A 15,636-nucleotide genomic window follows, 5' to 3' on the forward strand; every position below is an offset into this window, starting at 1 on the left:
AGAGACTGTCCACTGGCATGTCCACAGAGACCGGGCGTCAGCCTTTATGGTCACGTCAAAGAGCTCTCTTAGTAGAACATGGAAAGGTCAAAATATCACTACATATGACTTTTGAAGACCTATACATACAAATGTTTCTGAGACCTACGCATAACTTTTCTGCACCTTGCCATTTTCACATTTTATCAGTTTTATTATCTCCACAAAGCACGTTTTGCAACTTTAGCATATGGAAGGTGTGACACATAGTTTATATATAATGCAATGCATAGAAATGACCACTATCCCGAGGAATCCTGCACTTCAAAACTACTATTTCAGGCCGGATGGAAATGCATTGCCATTGTCATCGGTCATATTCCATGCACACAAAAGGATAAATATTTATAGCCTGTTTACATGAAAAAATAGACTGTGGAAGACAGGAGCAGGCCCTGCATACGGTTATGCATTGCCCCTACGTATTTCTAGCTTTAAAGCAATGCTCAACATTGCATTTCTCACCCTTGGTCCTAACAGCACCAATTAGTCAGGCTACAGGTAAGCATTCCTTTGAGAAGTTGGGGATATGACTTTTCATACTGTTCATTTAAGTGCAGCATGGTCACCTAGAGATTCAATGTATTCAAAATGGCATATTCACCTACGTGCCAACCAAAATATGTTTCCCAGTAGTCACCATCATCTCTTTGGGGGGGGGGTTGGAATAATACCCCCCTCCAATTACAAAACAGGCCAAACAAGACCCCACAAAAATCTAGCATGATGATAACAAAAATAATTCCATATAACTGAAGATGGGGATTTCATGATGTGATTGGGGTATGCTGATCAGTAAGCTTGGGTGTTTGCATGGAAGTTGCAGGTTCCATTGCTTTCCCATTTTTTGGCATTTCCGCAATTTCCTCTGTTTTTGGTGCTCTCTGTGATTTTTTTAACCGCTTTGGATGTCAGCTGTCAACCTTAACGTAGCCCACGGTGTTACTTGTACGGGCATTTGCATTTCAACAACAGCCTATTGCCAAACATTGGGAGAAACAAAGTGTGACAATGTGTACAAATTCCGAAATGGGCTGGGATCAAGATTCCTTTCCTTGTCAGTCATTGCAAGCACAAGTTTGACGGCTCCTGTCAACAGTGTTGACGCCCAGCGCTACTTGCCCTGTTACAGTAACATCAGTGTCAGCAGGCACTCAAAGATGCAAACCTCAAAATGCACAACATAGTGTAGCAAAACAAACTAAAAAAATAAAATAAAAACAGGCACATGGTAGCCATGTGTTATTTTAGTAATGCAAATTTGAACATGCTCCATTTCTGACAACATTCTGTTCATGACAAAAAAAGCATGCGCCTTCTTTCATGAAGAATGCACCAGCCTATCAACCTATTCCGCTCGGAGGCTGTTCTATAGTAGCGAGCAACTGCCTGTTCATTTTTTAAAAATTTTTTTATTCAAGCACTTGTTTTCTACAGTTTCTTTATACAGTTTTCAACAACTTTGCCGTATTTGCTCTGCATCATTACTCTCTGTGACACCCAGCCTTGCTGATCGGCATCCGGTAGCATTTCCCTATTAGGAGGGAAGGCAGCCCCAAGATGGTCATTTCATAGCTGCCAAAGAGGGGATGGGTTTAATGTACATATTTAACTTCAAACAGCACAATCTTTGAATGGACATGCATGCTCAGGTTGCTCTGTGACATTCGGAAATACCAAACACCATTTGACGCACGGTAAAGTAAAACTGCTTTTGCTTGAACACAAAGCTTCTTTTTGACACTTTCCCTGTGGACCAAGACACGTACCGCCTCAATTAATTCCACAGTTCTTGACACACACTGCAAACCTTTCTGTCTTTTCATAAACCTTAATTTAAATTCCTCGCTCAAAACCATGCATATCTATAATGTGTGAGAAATGATCAGAGTTCAGAGCATCTCCACACCTTGCATCTGATCTGGGGCATGTTATCGGGGGTAATGGAATCCTTATACGAGCTGAGAGAGTCACAGTGAATCAATCATGGATTCTGGCTCAAGCAAGCTGCAAAATGACTGAACTTTTATATTCCACTTTGAAAGAATTAAGATTACTGCACAATCCAAAATCAATAAAGCGGATTCTTAATTAGTGTAATGCCAAGGGGTTGTTTTCTCGAAATAAAGGTCACATGTACAGTAAACATGTTGTTCCCCTGATATAAAGATTAATTTGGAAATGTCTGTTAATGACATGTGTACATTATAAATATAATCATGATGATCATCAATCATGTGTTGCACAGGCATCTAATGTGCCTATGTATAACATAATCTTTTTAATCATGTGATGCATGACATTAAATGTATGGCATTAAATGTAGTATCAGTAATACTGTACAAAACCGGGGATATAATACAATGAATCTGACCATCAATAAGCAGCAAGGTAATATAGATCTGTCATGCTTCATAACATGGATTGAATCAATGGTTGTGCTTCAACAGTCCTTCAACTTCAACGGACAATGAAAATGGTACGGTTTGTCCAACCTAAACCTATACATGACAAATCTATATATGGCAAGCAATAACAATTAATTTACAAGAGTGAATTAAGCAATGCTAAACTGAAAGACTTGGTGATGCTTAAAACCAAAGGGTGCTCCCTCCCTTGTCATCACACCTGCTCACAAGTTACTTGGCTTTAATTTTATATTTTATGACACTCCTACGCAGTGAAAAAAAGTTGTTGTTATCAGGATATCAAGGTTGCCAGTTACTTTGATGGAAAAAGGGAAATTATCAAGTGGCCTACATAGGAATGTGAAAACAGGAGAACAATTAGAGATTGAGTGTAAAATAATCAGGCAACCAAGGCACAGAGGGAAGCCACTCCTGCTGCTTCAACCACTAAATTAATGTGATAATTCTGTTCTTTTCTATGCAGCCTGATTGCAGTACAACTTAGTATGTGGTCTGGAGTGCAAATAGACTAAGAGAGGGCAGCCAGGTCCTTACTGGGACTACAGCAGAGAGATGTAAGAGTTGTGATGTCATCTTGGAGGGGGGTGGGGGGGGGGGGGGGTCAGACAATGTCTGACCATAACCACCCAGGATTCAGCACTGTGCTTCATTTAAATAAGAATGTGTATTTTTCCCATGTATTTACATGAGAAGCCATGCATTTTCATGAGCCGAGCTAGAATTTATATGCCAGACCAGTAATATGTTGATCATTTTATGTCATTTCCATGGCTGAAAGTGGCAGGTCACTAATTAATATGCATGTGCAAATTCATAATGAATATCTACCACACCAAATCCTTGCTGAATGCAGTTCATCCATTATTCAAATGGATTCCCATTTTTCCAACAGCAAACAACTTCAAGAGGACCATTTAAGTTCTTTCTGGGTTTGATATCTCGAACAAAAGTTACAAAAGAGAATTTAGAAACTAATTCCTTCCAGTTTCAGGTTGCTTACTGCAGTAGATATGCTGAAGATCAATTCTGAAGCATTACAAGCTATTTTCTAGAACTTCTATTTTTTAAATCTCATATTAAAGTACAGGATCGGTTCATGAAAATCCTTTATCTATTTCATCCTCACGTTTTTCTTTTTCCAGCCAGATGATAAAAACGCTTACAGAAGACAAATAACAGTTTTTCAGAGGCACTGGTTCTAATATTTAGCAAAGTAAATGACTGCCAGCAATTGGCCACATCCATAGATCTGTCAACAAATCTAGCTTTGGGTGGTAAAACATTTTCCCTCCAAACAACAGCAGTTACTCTTTATCAAAATTCATGAACAGCTGAACAGTGCAGTATGATTGTTGCCATTCATAATTAAATAATTAGACGGATCTCCAGCAGAAAAATGCTGTCATAGTAACCAATGTGTGAAGTCTTTGAAAAGACAAAATCCCACGACACTTCTCATCTCACCTTGACTTGTATTTCAAGAGAAATATGATGGTTTCTCTGTTCACAAGTACATGTGAACAGATTCCAGGAAATCTTACTCCAGAAAGCATTTAAAGAAGCTCTAAATCACCTGAGACCAACCATAGTGTCATTACAAACTGCAGGTTTGAAGACTGGGGGCAGGTGGCCCACACCACAGCTATAGTGAATGCAAGCACTGCCAAAGCATTGTGTCCCATGACTTGCTGATGGATAAGTACGGTGGCCTACAAGGACAACAGTGCTTCAAAACTAAAAGCACTCCACATCAAGAAACGATACAAAAGGACGATCACACTTCAGAAACAAAAGCACAAACATAAAGGGAAACGCTCTCCAGATAAAATGAAAAAACGATGCAACTGTACGATTGCGCTTCAGAAACGAAAGCTGAAAAAACAAAAAGGGAATGCGGTTCTGGTCTCTTCCCGTTGCCAAGTCCAAGGCAGTCGTGACATGTTCCTCTCTGTACAAGAGTACAATCCATTGCGTGACTCCCCCTAAGTGACGCAGGGCACTTCCGTTGTATTGTATCAAGCTGTTGTGCTGCGCTTCTCCTCGATGCGTGGATTCATGATTTGGAGCGTTTTTTCTTCACGTGTGCGCATTCGTATTTTTAAGCGCGGTCGTCCATTTTCATTGTTTTTTTAAATAATTTGGAGTGCATTTCCCTTTATGCTCGTTGCGAACATCCCACCGTTGACGAGAATACAGAAAACACATGATTATGATAATGACCACAGATGTTGCCGTGGCACTGGGAAATTATTCAGGCGTGATGTTTTTCCCTTCCCGTGTTAGGAATAGTACAGCCTCAGATTTCTTGAATGCAAATTGCACAAAAGGCTGAATTTTTAATGTCATCAACCTATCATTTATAATGAGGCCCTGCTTGCTTGAATCCACCGTGACTGTTTTTTTGCAAGAAAATTGAATTATTTTGACAGGATTTTCAGCAAATCTACCTCTCGGTTCATATGAGGAATTTGGGGCAAGTCAAAGAGGTGCAAAAGGGAACGTAATTCATTCCTCCTACCTGTTTTCCATGTGTAGTGTTTATCCTTCGGATATTCCAGATCGCCTTTCCCTTGAGCGGCTATGAGGGACATCAGGAGAAGAAGATAATTCCTGTTTCGCCAAGTCCAGGCAGCAGCGCCAAAGTCATCTTTTAGAATCATAGTCCAGCACATTGACTTTATGTCCTTCTCTTAGCCCTGTAGAAGGAGAACAACATATCAGTTAATCATATTTACATGAAGGCAAAAAAATGAAAATTAGTTTAAAATGTAATTGTAAATATGAGGGAGGCGGGGCATGTCAATTTTTTCCAAGGACACCAAATAGGCTAGACCACATTAGTATACATAAAAGCTTCAGATAAAAAATGGATAACCCTTTAGTAAGTTAAAGCACCAAAAATGTAATTAAATAAAATTTAATTGTCAATTGACCAAATGCTGGTGTTAAGTTTTACCTCAAACTGAATTTTCTGTTACATACATTTAGCAGTATGTTCTGGAGTTCTCCCTGCATGTTTTGTCTGCTCTGAATTAAAGCACATTTTCAATTTTGCACCTTGGAATATCATGCCATCTTTTCTCATCTTCATCAGTTTCTTTTGTTCTGCCTAGAAAATTTATTTTACACATGGCTGCATTGCAAATTCTGGTCATACATTTTATTTAGGTGTTGTTTCGCCATTTCACACGTTCTCAAACCAGACTGACTGGCTTAGTCATGCAAACCCATGGTAGTTCACCCCACCAATGTCCCTGGTACTTGGAGCAAGTCCAGTTAGCCATCTGACACTATGCAGATGGATGGCATTATTCATCGTGACATCATTTGCCTGTTCAGGACAAGGCAATGGGAAAAGCAACTATGCTGCGGTGGAATCAGAAAGCTTTGTCTCTCAGCTTTTGCAGTGCGAGCTCCAACATGTTTAGCATCGCTTCTTTTCCTTCAGCAAGAATAAACGATTAACAAGAAGACAAAACAATGGCAAAAGGTTTTATACTTTCCAAATGATTTCAATATCCATGGAATACGTTCAGTGTCCAGAAAATTGCTTGTGTACCTTGGAAGAGAACACCTGGAGTTTATTTTTAGTCGGTGTTTGGGGGTGGAGGGCATGAACATACATTGTACTGCATGATTGAATGACTGAAATATTTAATCTGAGACTGATTTCCTATAAAATGATTGTTTTGAGTGATGCCACAGTAACATGATCACTGAAAGATTGTTTAACTCACGTGGCTTGAAATAAAAGCTCTATTGTTCCCTTACTGCATATTTTCTATATCCAAACAGACACAGTAAAGAAAGATATGCTAAAGAAGCTTTCTTTTTCAATCTGAAACCCATTCCAATTCAATATCTACCATACAAATTTATAGCCTTCTACTTAGGAGATAGAAAATGGCATGGAAAATTCATTTTCCAAAAATATATATAAACAGTGCAATCCATAAATATTTGGAGTGGTTGGAGAGGGATACAATTCTAGTTGTTTTGGCTCTGTACTCCAGCACATTAAATTTGAAATGAGAGAATGAATATGAGGTTAAAGTGCAGACGGTCAGCTTTAATTTCAAAAATATTTACATCCATATTGGGTGAACCAATATATATATTTATATTTCTTCCCTATTATCTGGGATACTGAGGGATTCTGCTGTTTTTGTCTCAGCTGAAAGAAAGCTACTGATTTTTGTCCTTTTTAACCGCTTGCATGAATTCTCTCTAGGAGCTTTCCACCATATATTTTGTTAAGTTGATCTTTTTCAGATATCTGAATAAAATAACTTAAATGGTAGAGGGCCAGGTATCAGTTTGAAACCTGGAAAGTGTTTGAATCGCTTCGACATCATTTTTCAGAAAAGTCAGCGGCTGCCAACTGATTTGGGATAGATTCCATTCACTATGAACCGAGAGCAAGGGAGAGAGAGCGAGAGAAAGACAGAGAGAGAGAAGGGAAGGGTGAGACATGGGTTAGGAGAGAGAAGGAGAGGGAGAGATTCGACATAGATTTTTCTCTTAGCTTTTAGTTGGCTAGCTACACGGAGCAGCTCCTTCCAAATGCACACCAAGGTTGGTGTAAGCACATGCTTGGGTATCATTTTTTAGTAAATATCCAATTCTGTGCTTAAATAACTTAATAGCTGGCAATTTCTAAATCCACCCCCTGCCCATTTATATAATTTTGGCATTATGTATGCAAGCATATGCCAATTAACGCGCAGAGCTTCCAGACTGCCAGAACTCCAGGCGGGGAGTCGAGCCTCCTCCTGTAGGGGGCCGGTACGCGGCTGGCGCTCCAAACAAAGCCAGCGGCTTCCCGCTGAGAGACGTCGCCGCGCGCCGCTTGTGCCGCCTCACCTTACCGACTGAGTGCGAGAGAGCGTGCGGGTGTGCAGCAGCTCTGGGGTTTTGTGTGAACGCATTCGCACGCTCACCGCTACCCTCCCCCCCCTTCCCCCCTTCCCCCGCTCCTCCCCTCCTCCTGCACGCGTTTCCCAGCAGCCCCTGCAGCTTTTTACCTCAGTCTAAGATTTGGGGAAAAAAAACTGGGTCGAGCACAGCCCACATGTTCTTGATGTCAGAGATACTGGAGAGAGTTGAGCGTGCGGTGCTCGTGGAAGGGCCTGTTGTGGATTTCACAGTGTGGATGGGATGTACCCTTATATAGTATTTCTAAACAATGAGGCTCGGGCCTCGCTGTCCAATTCGCCATCACCGCAACACCGCGACAGCGCGGTCGTAATTCGGAAGCATTGGCCAGGGAACTGAGGTTCTCTGTCTGCTCCTCAGTAAACAGGTGGTCAAAATAATTAATGTTTGATTAAACTGCTGAAACAATAACTGGAGAGATGCCTGAGCCAAGTGTTCTGAGGAATGCTGGTCTTTCCGACTCATTCTATTGGTCTACTACCTTCCGAGACTGGAGCCAAAATGGCTGGAGGGGATACAAAGGCATCAGTTCCGAGTTCCTTTTTTCCCCAAATGCTGTTCTTTCGCTTGCATCTCAGTCCAAGTATTTGCCCAATGAGGCCATTTTGATCACATCAGTTCCACCTTGGATTTTATCTGTGTCCACCAACTGTTTTCTGTGTGCATTAGGGTTTCTGTGTACGCCGTTCCAAGACACCTGGGACCAACTGGCACACACTTGAAACAAAACATTTGGAGGCTTTCAGAGTACACTTAGAGGAAATATCAAGGAGGATGGATATAAGCATGCTGAACTGAGAGAGGTGTGGGGATTTTAACTGAACTGTACATTAGAAAAGCATTACATTGTCTCCTATTATTTATAGTGCTTTACAATCTTATGCACACACTCTGACAAGTTAAATTTATGGAAGATTATATCCGGATGGTAATACGAGGATCCATCGTACACTTGTATTAACTTGTTCTACCATTTATTTTGGGAAATAACACAAACAGAAGTTCTCTCGAGAACCAGGCAAAATATTTTTTAAGTGTGATGTGGAATGAGATTTCTAAGTCTGAGAAAGGACGTACTCTATCTGTGTAGGAGATAATGTAGCCTATACTCTCCAGAAAACCTTAGGGTGGTAGAAATTACTCATAAGTCATACAGATTCACCTATTCTGTACTGCATTTTTGGGCCTTCTTATTGCCGTGTAGTCAATTTGTTCAAATGTAAAAGAAATTATAATAATTCAACATTTTTATGATGAAACGATTCACTTGTATGGCATCTTGTAAACACCTGTTGCAAGTGGTTTCAGACGTTTGGTCAATTGTGCGAACATAGTGTCGACATATACAATAAAGTCAAAGAATACACGTGGAAGAGGGCTTCTGTTCGTTACTGCGCCGTACCTGAACTGGAAAGACGACGGTCATCACTGATGAGCTCAGCGACTCTTTCTACCGGCGGTGGCGAAGGCAGAGGCGGGAGGGGACGAGTAGAGACCTTTTCTGCTGACGCATGGTCAAGCTGGCACTCTGGTGCGGCTCCCAGCTCTGGAAGAGCAGGAGGTGGAAGATGCGCCCGTCAGAGCATTCCCTCTCGGCTGGGCGCAGATAAAACTCCCCCCCCCCGGCGATCGTCGGGTCAACTGTCCGCCGGACGCAGCGCCTCCAGAGACCGGTCCCAGGATGGCACGGCTGACAGGAGAGGAGGAGAGGAGGAGAGGAGGGTTCAGGACAGGAAGCGGACAGACGGAGATGTACAGGAGTGCTGCATCAACAGCGCTACCGATTGGTCATGATACGACTGATCTGTTCTCCAGTAATGAGGTGATTTTTGCTGTCATCTACTGACGCCCGCTCGCTTTTTGTACCTGCTGTGCAGTAGCTTCCACTTTGACCCTTAGAGCAAAAAGCTTAGCTAAATCTCCCACGGGATACTCGCGTAGGATTTCTTGCTACAGTTGTGGATTTGCGGTTCAGACGGACAGCGTCTGTCTGTAGTGGGATGCAGTGCCATTTTCTTGAGCTTTGTTTGATTAAAGCGTGAACCCATTTAATGGCGTTTCTGAGCGCTCAGCTCACTCCTGATGTACTGTTTGCTGAGAAACCCTTATGTGGGCCGCAACGTTGAGTGATGGCTGTTTGTTCCACATGAGTAACGGACCCTAAGCTTTCCTTCTACTAACATACACATATCAGCCATTCACACAGCTTACTGCAGAAGAATGGTTTTACCACAATCTCATCAAAATTGGAACGGCATTTCAGGTTAATAAATAAAAGTAAATAACCCGATGCATTTGTTCTGGAACCCTAGTAATGTCACTTGACCTCAAACTGTATCTGTAAGTATTAGTTCAGCAATAAAACCTTGAATAATCACTACCTTGTCAGTGTGACAGTGTGTTGGCCTTGAATCATTTCAGAATGAGATCTCAAACATAAAGCAGGAAAGTTACACGTTTCATACTGTTCAACGCTATTCTTACAAAAACCTCTCACATGAACCTTTTTACAGTTCTACCAATACTGGCGGTTTGAATGAAATTGAGTAAGTATAAGATTTCTAACCTTTCATACTCAAATACATAATATGGTTATCACTCTTCAGTTTGGACACTAGGATGCATATGATCACACCACAGTAACTATAGCTATTTCATGCTTGTATACATATGGTTTTACCATAAAAAATCTATGGTATGAACTCTTGGTTGTAGGTGTAAGATTTTGTAACTGGTTGAACAATGGTAATTATTCCTGTTATACCATGGTTTGTACACTTATAAACTATTTATAAAATTATAAATATTACTATGTAGTATGCATTCAAAAACATTTCTGATTTTAAATATAAAGATAAAAAGGTCAATAATCTCTTAAAGTATAAATACAGTAGATGAATCTGCTGACTAATTTTACCATGAAAATAATCTGTGGGTACTTAATTTTTGTATTACAGTATAACCATGGCGATCATTGTAAAACTGTAGGCATGAATGACACATTTTGGGATACATTTTTGCAAACCTCTGCAGTAAGCTTCTTGTATCTTCTCACTTAAAAAATAATACAATTATGCAGATTGCTTATCCTGAATGGCAATGCTGAAGTTTGTTATGATCCTGGTAAAATAAATACGTCAGCAATTTTTACCCATGTGCATCAAAGCTTTGTGTAAATAAAATAAAAAACTTTCGCAAAACGGGGCAAAATAATCAGTCAGGGTATGAAATAGGAGCTCAATGGATCTTTCCATTGATGCCAATGCACAGACTACAAATTATTCATATAAAATGAAAAATGAGAAGGCCATTTAAAATAGCATACATTTAAATACATAAATATATATATGACCACATTTCCTCACCATTATTAATGAACTGTACTAATATTGTAAGCTTCGCTAAAACAGAATTAAATCAGTGTGTTCTGAGAGACAGTCGAACCTAGGATGTTGGTTAGTCAAGTTATTTCACTCTTCAATGTTACTCTTATGAATCATTGGCATGCATTTGATCATTTGAACACTTATGACCAGTATCATCCAAACAGGAAAACTGTCATTAATTTAAACAATAATGAACTAACCGAGAACTATGGCGTACAGTCATTATGGCAAGGTCCATCTCTGTCAGCGGCCGAATCCGTTTCAGAAACACTGTCAAAATCTGCGGGGCCCATCTCTCTCCCAAGTAGACCGAAAGTTATTACCTGTCAACTCCGCGAGAAAGCTCTCTCCGGAGACTCCATTCCACCCGAATCCCAGATTCTATTAACACTCGCCTCCCCTTCCCTCGGCCCTGTGACCGCCGCGCTCCCGCGCTCTCCTCGCGTATTGACTTTCCCGACCACGCTCCGGCGGGCTCAGATCTCTCCCCGACCCCGCGCCGTTTCCCTGGGCTTTGAAGTGTACCGCCGTTCCCCGCCATTATGTCTCAAATGGCTCCGCTTAACGCTACTGGGGTTTTCGCATTTCCAAGTCATCACCGAGAGAAATAACATTTCATAGCTGTCTGAAGTGGGGTTTCCCCCCCCACCCCCCCGCCACCCCCCCCCCCTCAAACCAGATCAATCTGCGAGATGTTGCTCACGTCTGTCCCAGGGATGAAACGGAATCATTTGCATTTACACGGACGCAGCCTTGTCTTCTTTTGCCAATTAAAAAACGCCGGGCTCTTTAAGCTATGAACATTAGGAGGATTTAGAGAGCCTTTCCAATAATCTTTGGATTTCATCATTTAATCTGATGATGCAATATTGGTTAATTGTACTGCAACATTTTACAGTAGAGTCTTTGACAATCACATGCTGGAAGCAAATATGACTGCTGGAGATAATATATTAATGACTGATGATGAGCACGGATATCACATCTGTTCTGGTCTAATTTTGATTTAGAAATTAGCTTTTCTGGGAACAATGGAAAGTTCTATATGTGAATGCAGTGTCCGTGGTCTTTATTACATGGATGACAGCACTGCCAGAAAGAAGCTTATGCAGCATATTCCCGAGATTTTAAAGGTCCTTATAGGCTACGTAAAAGTGTATAAATAGTATATACAGTAGTGTTTGTGTTTTATGTATTTTGTGATGATTTCTATTTTGCATTGTATGTGTGTGTGTGTTCAAAGCCAAGCTAGGGGCAAGCTTCGGAAAATTAGCATATGATATGAATGCTGCGATACACTGCATTGGATTTTAATTACAATGATCTGTGATTAAACGTATTTGTCCCTATAAAATAAACATTAAGCAAGATAAAGTGGCACAAATGTTGCACTACCTAGTGCTGCATTCCTCATTAACTAATTCCAAATGGTTTGTATTGTAATGACTTCAATTTAATCACATGTAGGCCTAGCAAAAATTATTATTATTATTTTTTTAAAAACTGGATTTGTAGTATGCTAAAAATAAACAACAGGGGCTTGTGAGGGGTTTGTGAGCTATTATTAGTCATGCACAGTTAGGTTGTGTTGGAAGCGTTTGAGGTGCGATTTTGGCTTCAATCCTAGGGAGAATGTTCAGTGTGAAGAATCCAGAGCTAAGCATCTGTTGGGTAAATAGAACCTGTGCAGTTATTTACATTCTGGCATCCTATGACTGCAGGAGATACAGTGATTAAGACAGCTGTATCTGACTGCGAAAGCACAATAAATTCCTGGTTTGCGGATATCCCTAAACAAGACCAGGTCAAAACCTAGTATATGGCTGGACTGGCCGACCAATGGTGTAACTTCATAACTCGGCCGAACAGTGGTGTAACTCAATCACAGACATTCGCGTTTGTACGGCTGGGCCCGCTGTTGCGGTCCAGCCAAAAAGTACACAGTTACGTGATAATGTTCATTTTTATTTATTTATTTATTTGTTTGTTTGTTTGTTTGTTCGTTTGTTTATTGAAAAGTAGGTGCACAGATATATAGTTAAATACGCAGGGCCAGGGGCAGAGGGAGGACATACCACTCAGAAATATGATATTTTTCCTTTTTTTTTTAACTGCTTTGCCCTGGGAAAAAAAATAATGCCGATATTTTGCATGTGACTGCCTGAAATAGTCGTCCGTTTTCACCTATAAACCGGCTCTACCACCTGGAGGTGTCACAGACTCCATCGAGCACGTATGCGCCTAATTAAAACGCCGGCACGCGCCGCGAAGTTACGCGCATTCGTTAACTCCAGGAGTCCAAAAAAACGAAGCGGTCTGGTCAAATGCGATCCTTGAAGTTTAACGTTTAATCTCAAGCTTTGTCCATGTCCGTGGAACTCCAGATGCGAGCGAAGTAAATTGGCAGATACCGTTAGTTTGCCTTTGAACGTATGCTTTGCTGTAAAGATTTCCAAATTGCCCTGATTAATTATAAAGTAAATGTCTTTAGACAGAGCAAATTTTAAGAGACAAAGCTGAAGCAGAAGGCCGTTTAGATACTGATGAATTAAAACAGTTAGTTTTCTCTGCAACAAATTGATTTCTAGGAAATTATAAAGAGATTCTACTTTGGAAAGTTTAATTAGTTTTCCTAACAAACTAAATTTTGTGCACAGTTGTTATAAGAAAATTGCCCCAAAACAACTGCAGTCAGCCACAGCTTGCTTATTAATTAATATAAAGCACACTTCATCAGTTTGGTCAAGATTTGCTCTGGCTACCAATGCAATTATCTGCTTGTTCAGTTGCAGATCCTCAGTTTAATAACCTGGAACCTCTTTGGGAGTTTAAATAAAGTAAGCAGCATTTTTATATTCGTGAGGGGCACTTGGTTTGGACAACCAGGTTGTGGCAGACACAGGGAATTAGTACAGTAGCTTTGTGGAGCTGAAACAGTAAGTTTAACTGTAAAGGTTACTTTATTTATTATTTTTTTGCTACTTTTACTGTTGTAACAATCAATGTTTGCTTTATTGAGGTGACTTGGCACAGTTCGATGCATTGCAAAAGTCGAATGAAGTTCAATGAGAAAAAAAATGTAATAAACTAATATTACTGAAGATCACTTCAGTTTAATTGAAGATCGCATTATTTTATGTTACCCATCCAGAAATTACGAACAGACCAAACATATATATACTGTACAACTTAAGTCACACCACAATATGGTCAGTCCAAATAGCCTGCTCCTCCCAACAGTGAATCGTGTGGCTACAAATAAATACAGTATAGAGCATGCAGACATGGTGAAGAGGTTTTATTCTTTGTTTGACCAAACATTAGAATGGCAAGTGACTTTGACCATGGGCATAATTGTACAGTCGTGCTACTCTACATTCACAAATAAAGCACAGTGATATAATGCTGATATGTGCACCAGATCATAATCCTTACGGAATTTCTTCATGGTTGAAAAAAACACCTGTTTCTGGACCATAACTTAATGCTATATACTCTTTGGACACAGCCAATAAGGAAATGGGGGTGGCGGCATGGGGGTGTGGGGGAGATATTTCAAAACTATAAAGCCTTATGAAATATAATGACTGAGGTTCTGTTCCATCCCCAAAACAATGTCAAATTGAATCAATTACCTGAAACACCACATTGGTCCAGAATGTTAAGTGTTGACGAAGGGTCAATATACAGTAACCGAGACCAGGTGCATGCCCGGACTGCCTTACACACTTCTGAACAGAGGCGTATGGCTTTTGCCTCGTGTTCATTTGGCTCAGAATGGAAGCAGGTGTCATACACTTCAGTTCTGAACGGCACAATGTGATGCTGGAAAAAGTATCACGTCTGTATGATGGCAAACGGTGGCCCGGGCGCATAAAAGACAAACCTACAGTGGGAAAGGATCTGTAAATCACACTCATGGTGTCCGTACGGTCCAGCCACGGGCCTGCCATGTGCCCCTAGAACAGTGGCGTCAAACTGAAAATCCAGGGGGCCGCAGTGTCTGCGGGATTTTGTGTTTTCCTTTCAATGGCTGCCGATTAAGGCCTTGAGAACAAGGTGTGTGGATTCCTCAGCCAATCAATGACTTAAATGAAACACTTGTGCCGAGAACACCCCAAATACCAGCAGACACTATGGCCCTAACATGAGTTATGCAAGGGTGATATTTATGATCATAAATGACCTGAGTTCATATCTACACAATGAGATAATGGCTCATTTTGCATGCCTAAGCCTATGTCTCTCACTGTTTTTTTGTTTGTTTTTTTCTCATATTTCTCAGCCTCATAATGACTTCCTTGACTTGGCACAACTCCGGTCCCCACGCTGACAAACTCCATATAACAGACTCCAAAGCAATCGTACGCCTAAAATTAAGACTAGATACTGAAAGCTCTCATAATTGCACTAAAGAAGCAATTGATCATATTTGACTAATCAGAAACACCTGCAAAGCCATTTGTCCCTTCACAAGTAAACATTCACATGCATTACTATTTCTTTTTCACAGTCTCCCGGTATATTGTGGTGTCAAAATATATCAGTTGCAGCATTTACAACCCATACTATGCTGTTTAAAATGTCAGTCAGGTAAACTATCTGGACATGCAATTTTGCAGAGATGGGAACATAAGATAAATGTCATTTTTAACATTGTTTTAATGAAATACATCCAGTTCAACTGGTGAAATTCAATATTATTGTAAGTTTACTCAATTTGAAGTTTATTATAAATGGGATGGGCACCAAGAGACACTGTGGTTGTTATATTTAATAAGCTATTGCTGACTGGCATAGCACATCATGCATGAAGGAAATTATTTCCTGTTCTTTGCTATTCAGAT

The 15,636-nt window shown here is 40.5% G+C and overlaps 1 protein-coding gene across 7 annotated transcripts in view; it reads right to left on the reverse strand.

The window, feature by feature from the left end:
- The window catches only part of thsd7ba (thrombospondin, type I, domain containing 7Ba), a 157,256-nt gene that overhangs the window by 101,361 nt on the left and 40,259 nt on the right, over positions 1-15,636 (reverse strand). For all 7 annotated transcript variants that reach the window (XM_035392654.1, XM_035392652.1, XM_035392647.1 and 4 more), the window contains exons 2-3: positions 8,806-9,093; positions 4,987-5,164 (exon numbers count right to left, since the gene is read on the reverse strand). In XM_035392654.1, the coding sequence (XP_035248545.1) occupies positions 4,987-5,140 (154 nt within the window). In that variant the 5' untranslated portion in view covers positions 5,141-5,164; positions 8,806-9,093. The remainder of the gene's footprint in view (positions 1-4,986; positions 5,165-8,805; positions 9,094-15,636) is intronic.

Source organism: Anguilla anguilla, chromosome 15, assembly GCF_013347855.1.
Source record: "Anguilla anguilla isolate fAngAng1 chromosome 15, fAngAng1.pri, whole genome shotgun sequence".
Taxonomy (NCBI): Eukaryota; Metazoa; Chordata; class Actinopteri; order Anguilliformes; family Anguillidae; genus Anguilla; species Anguilla anguilla.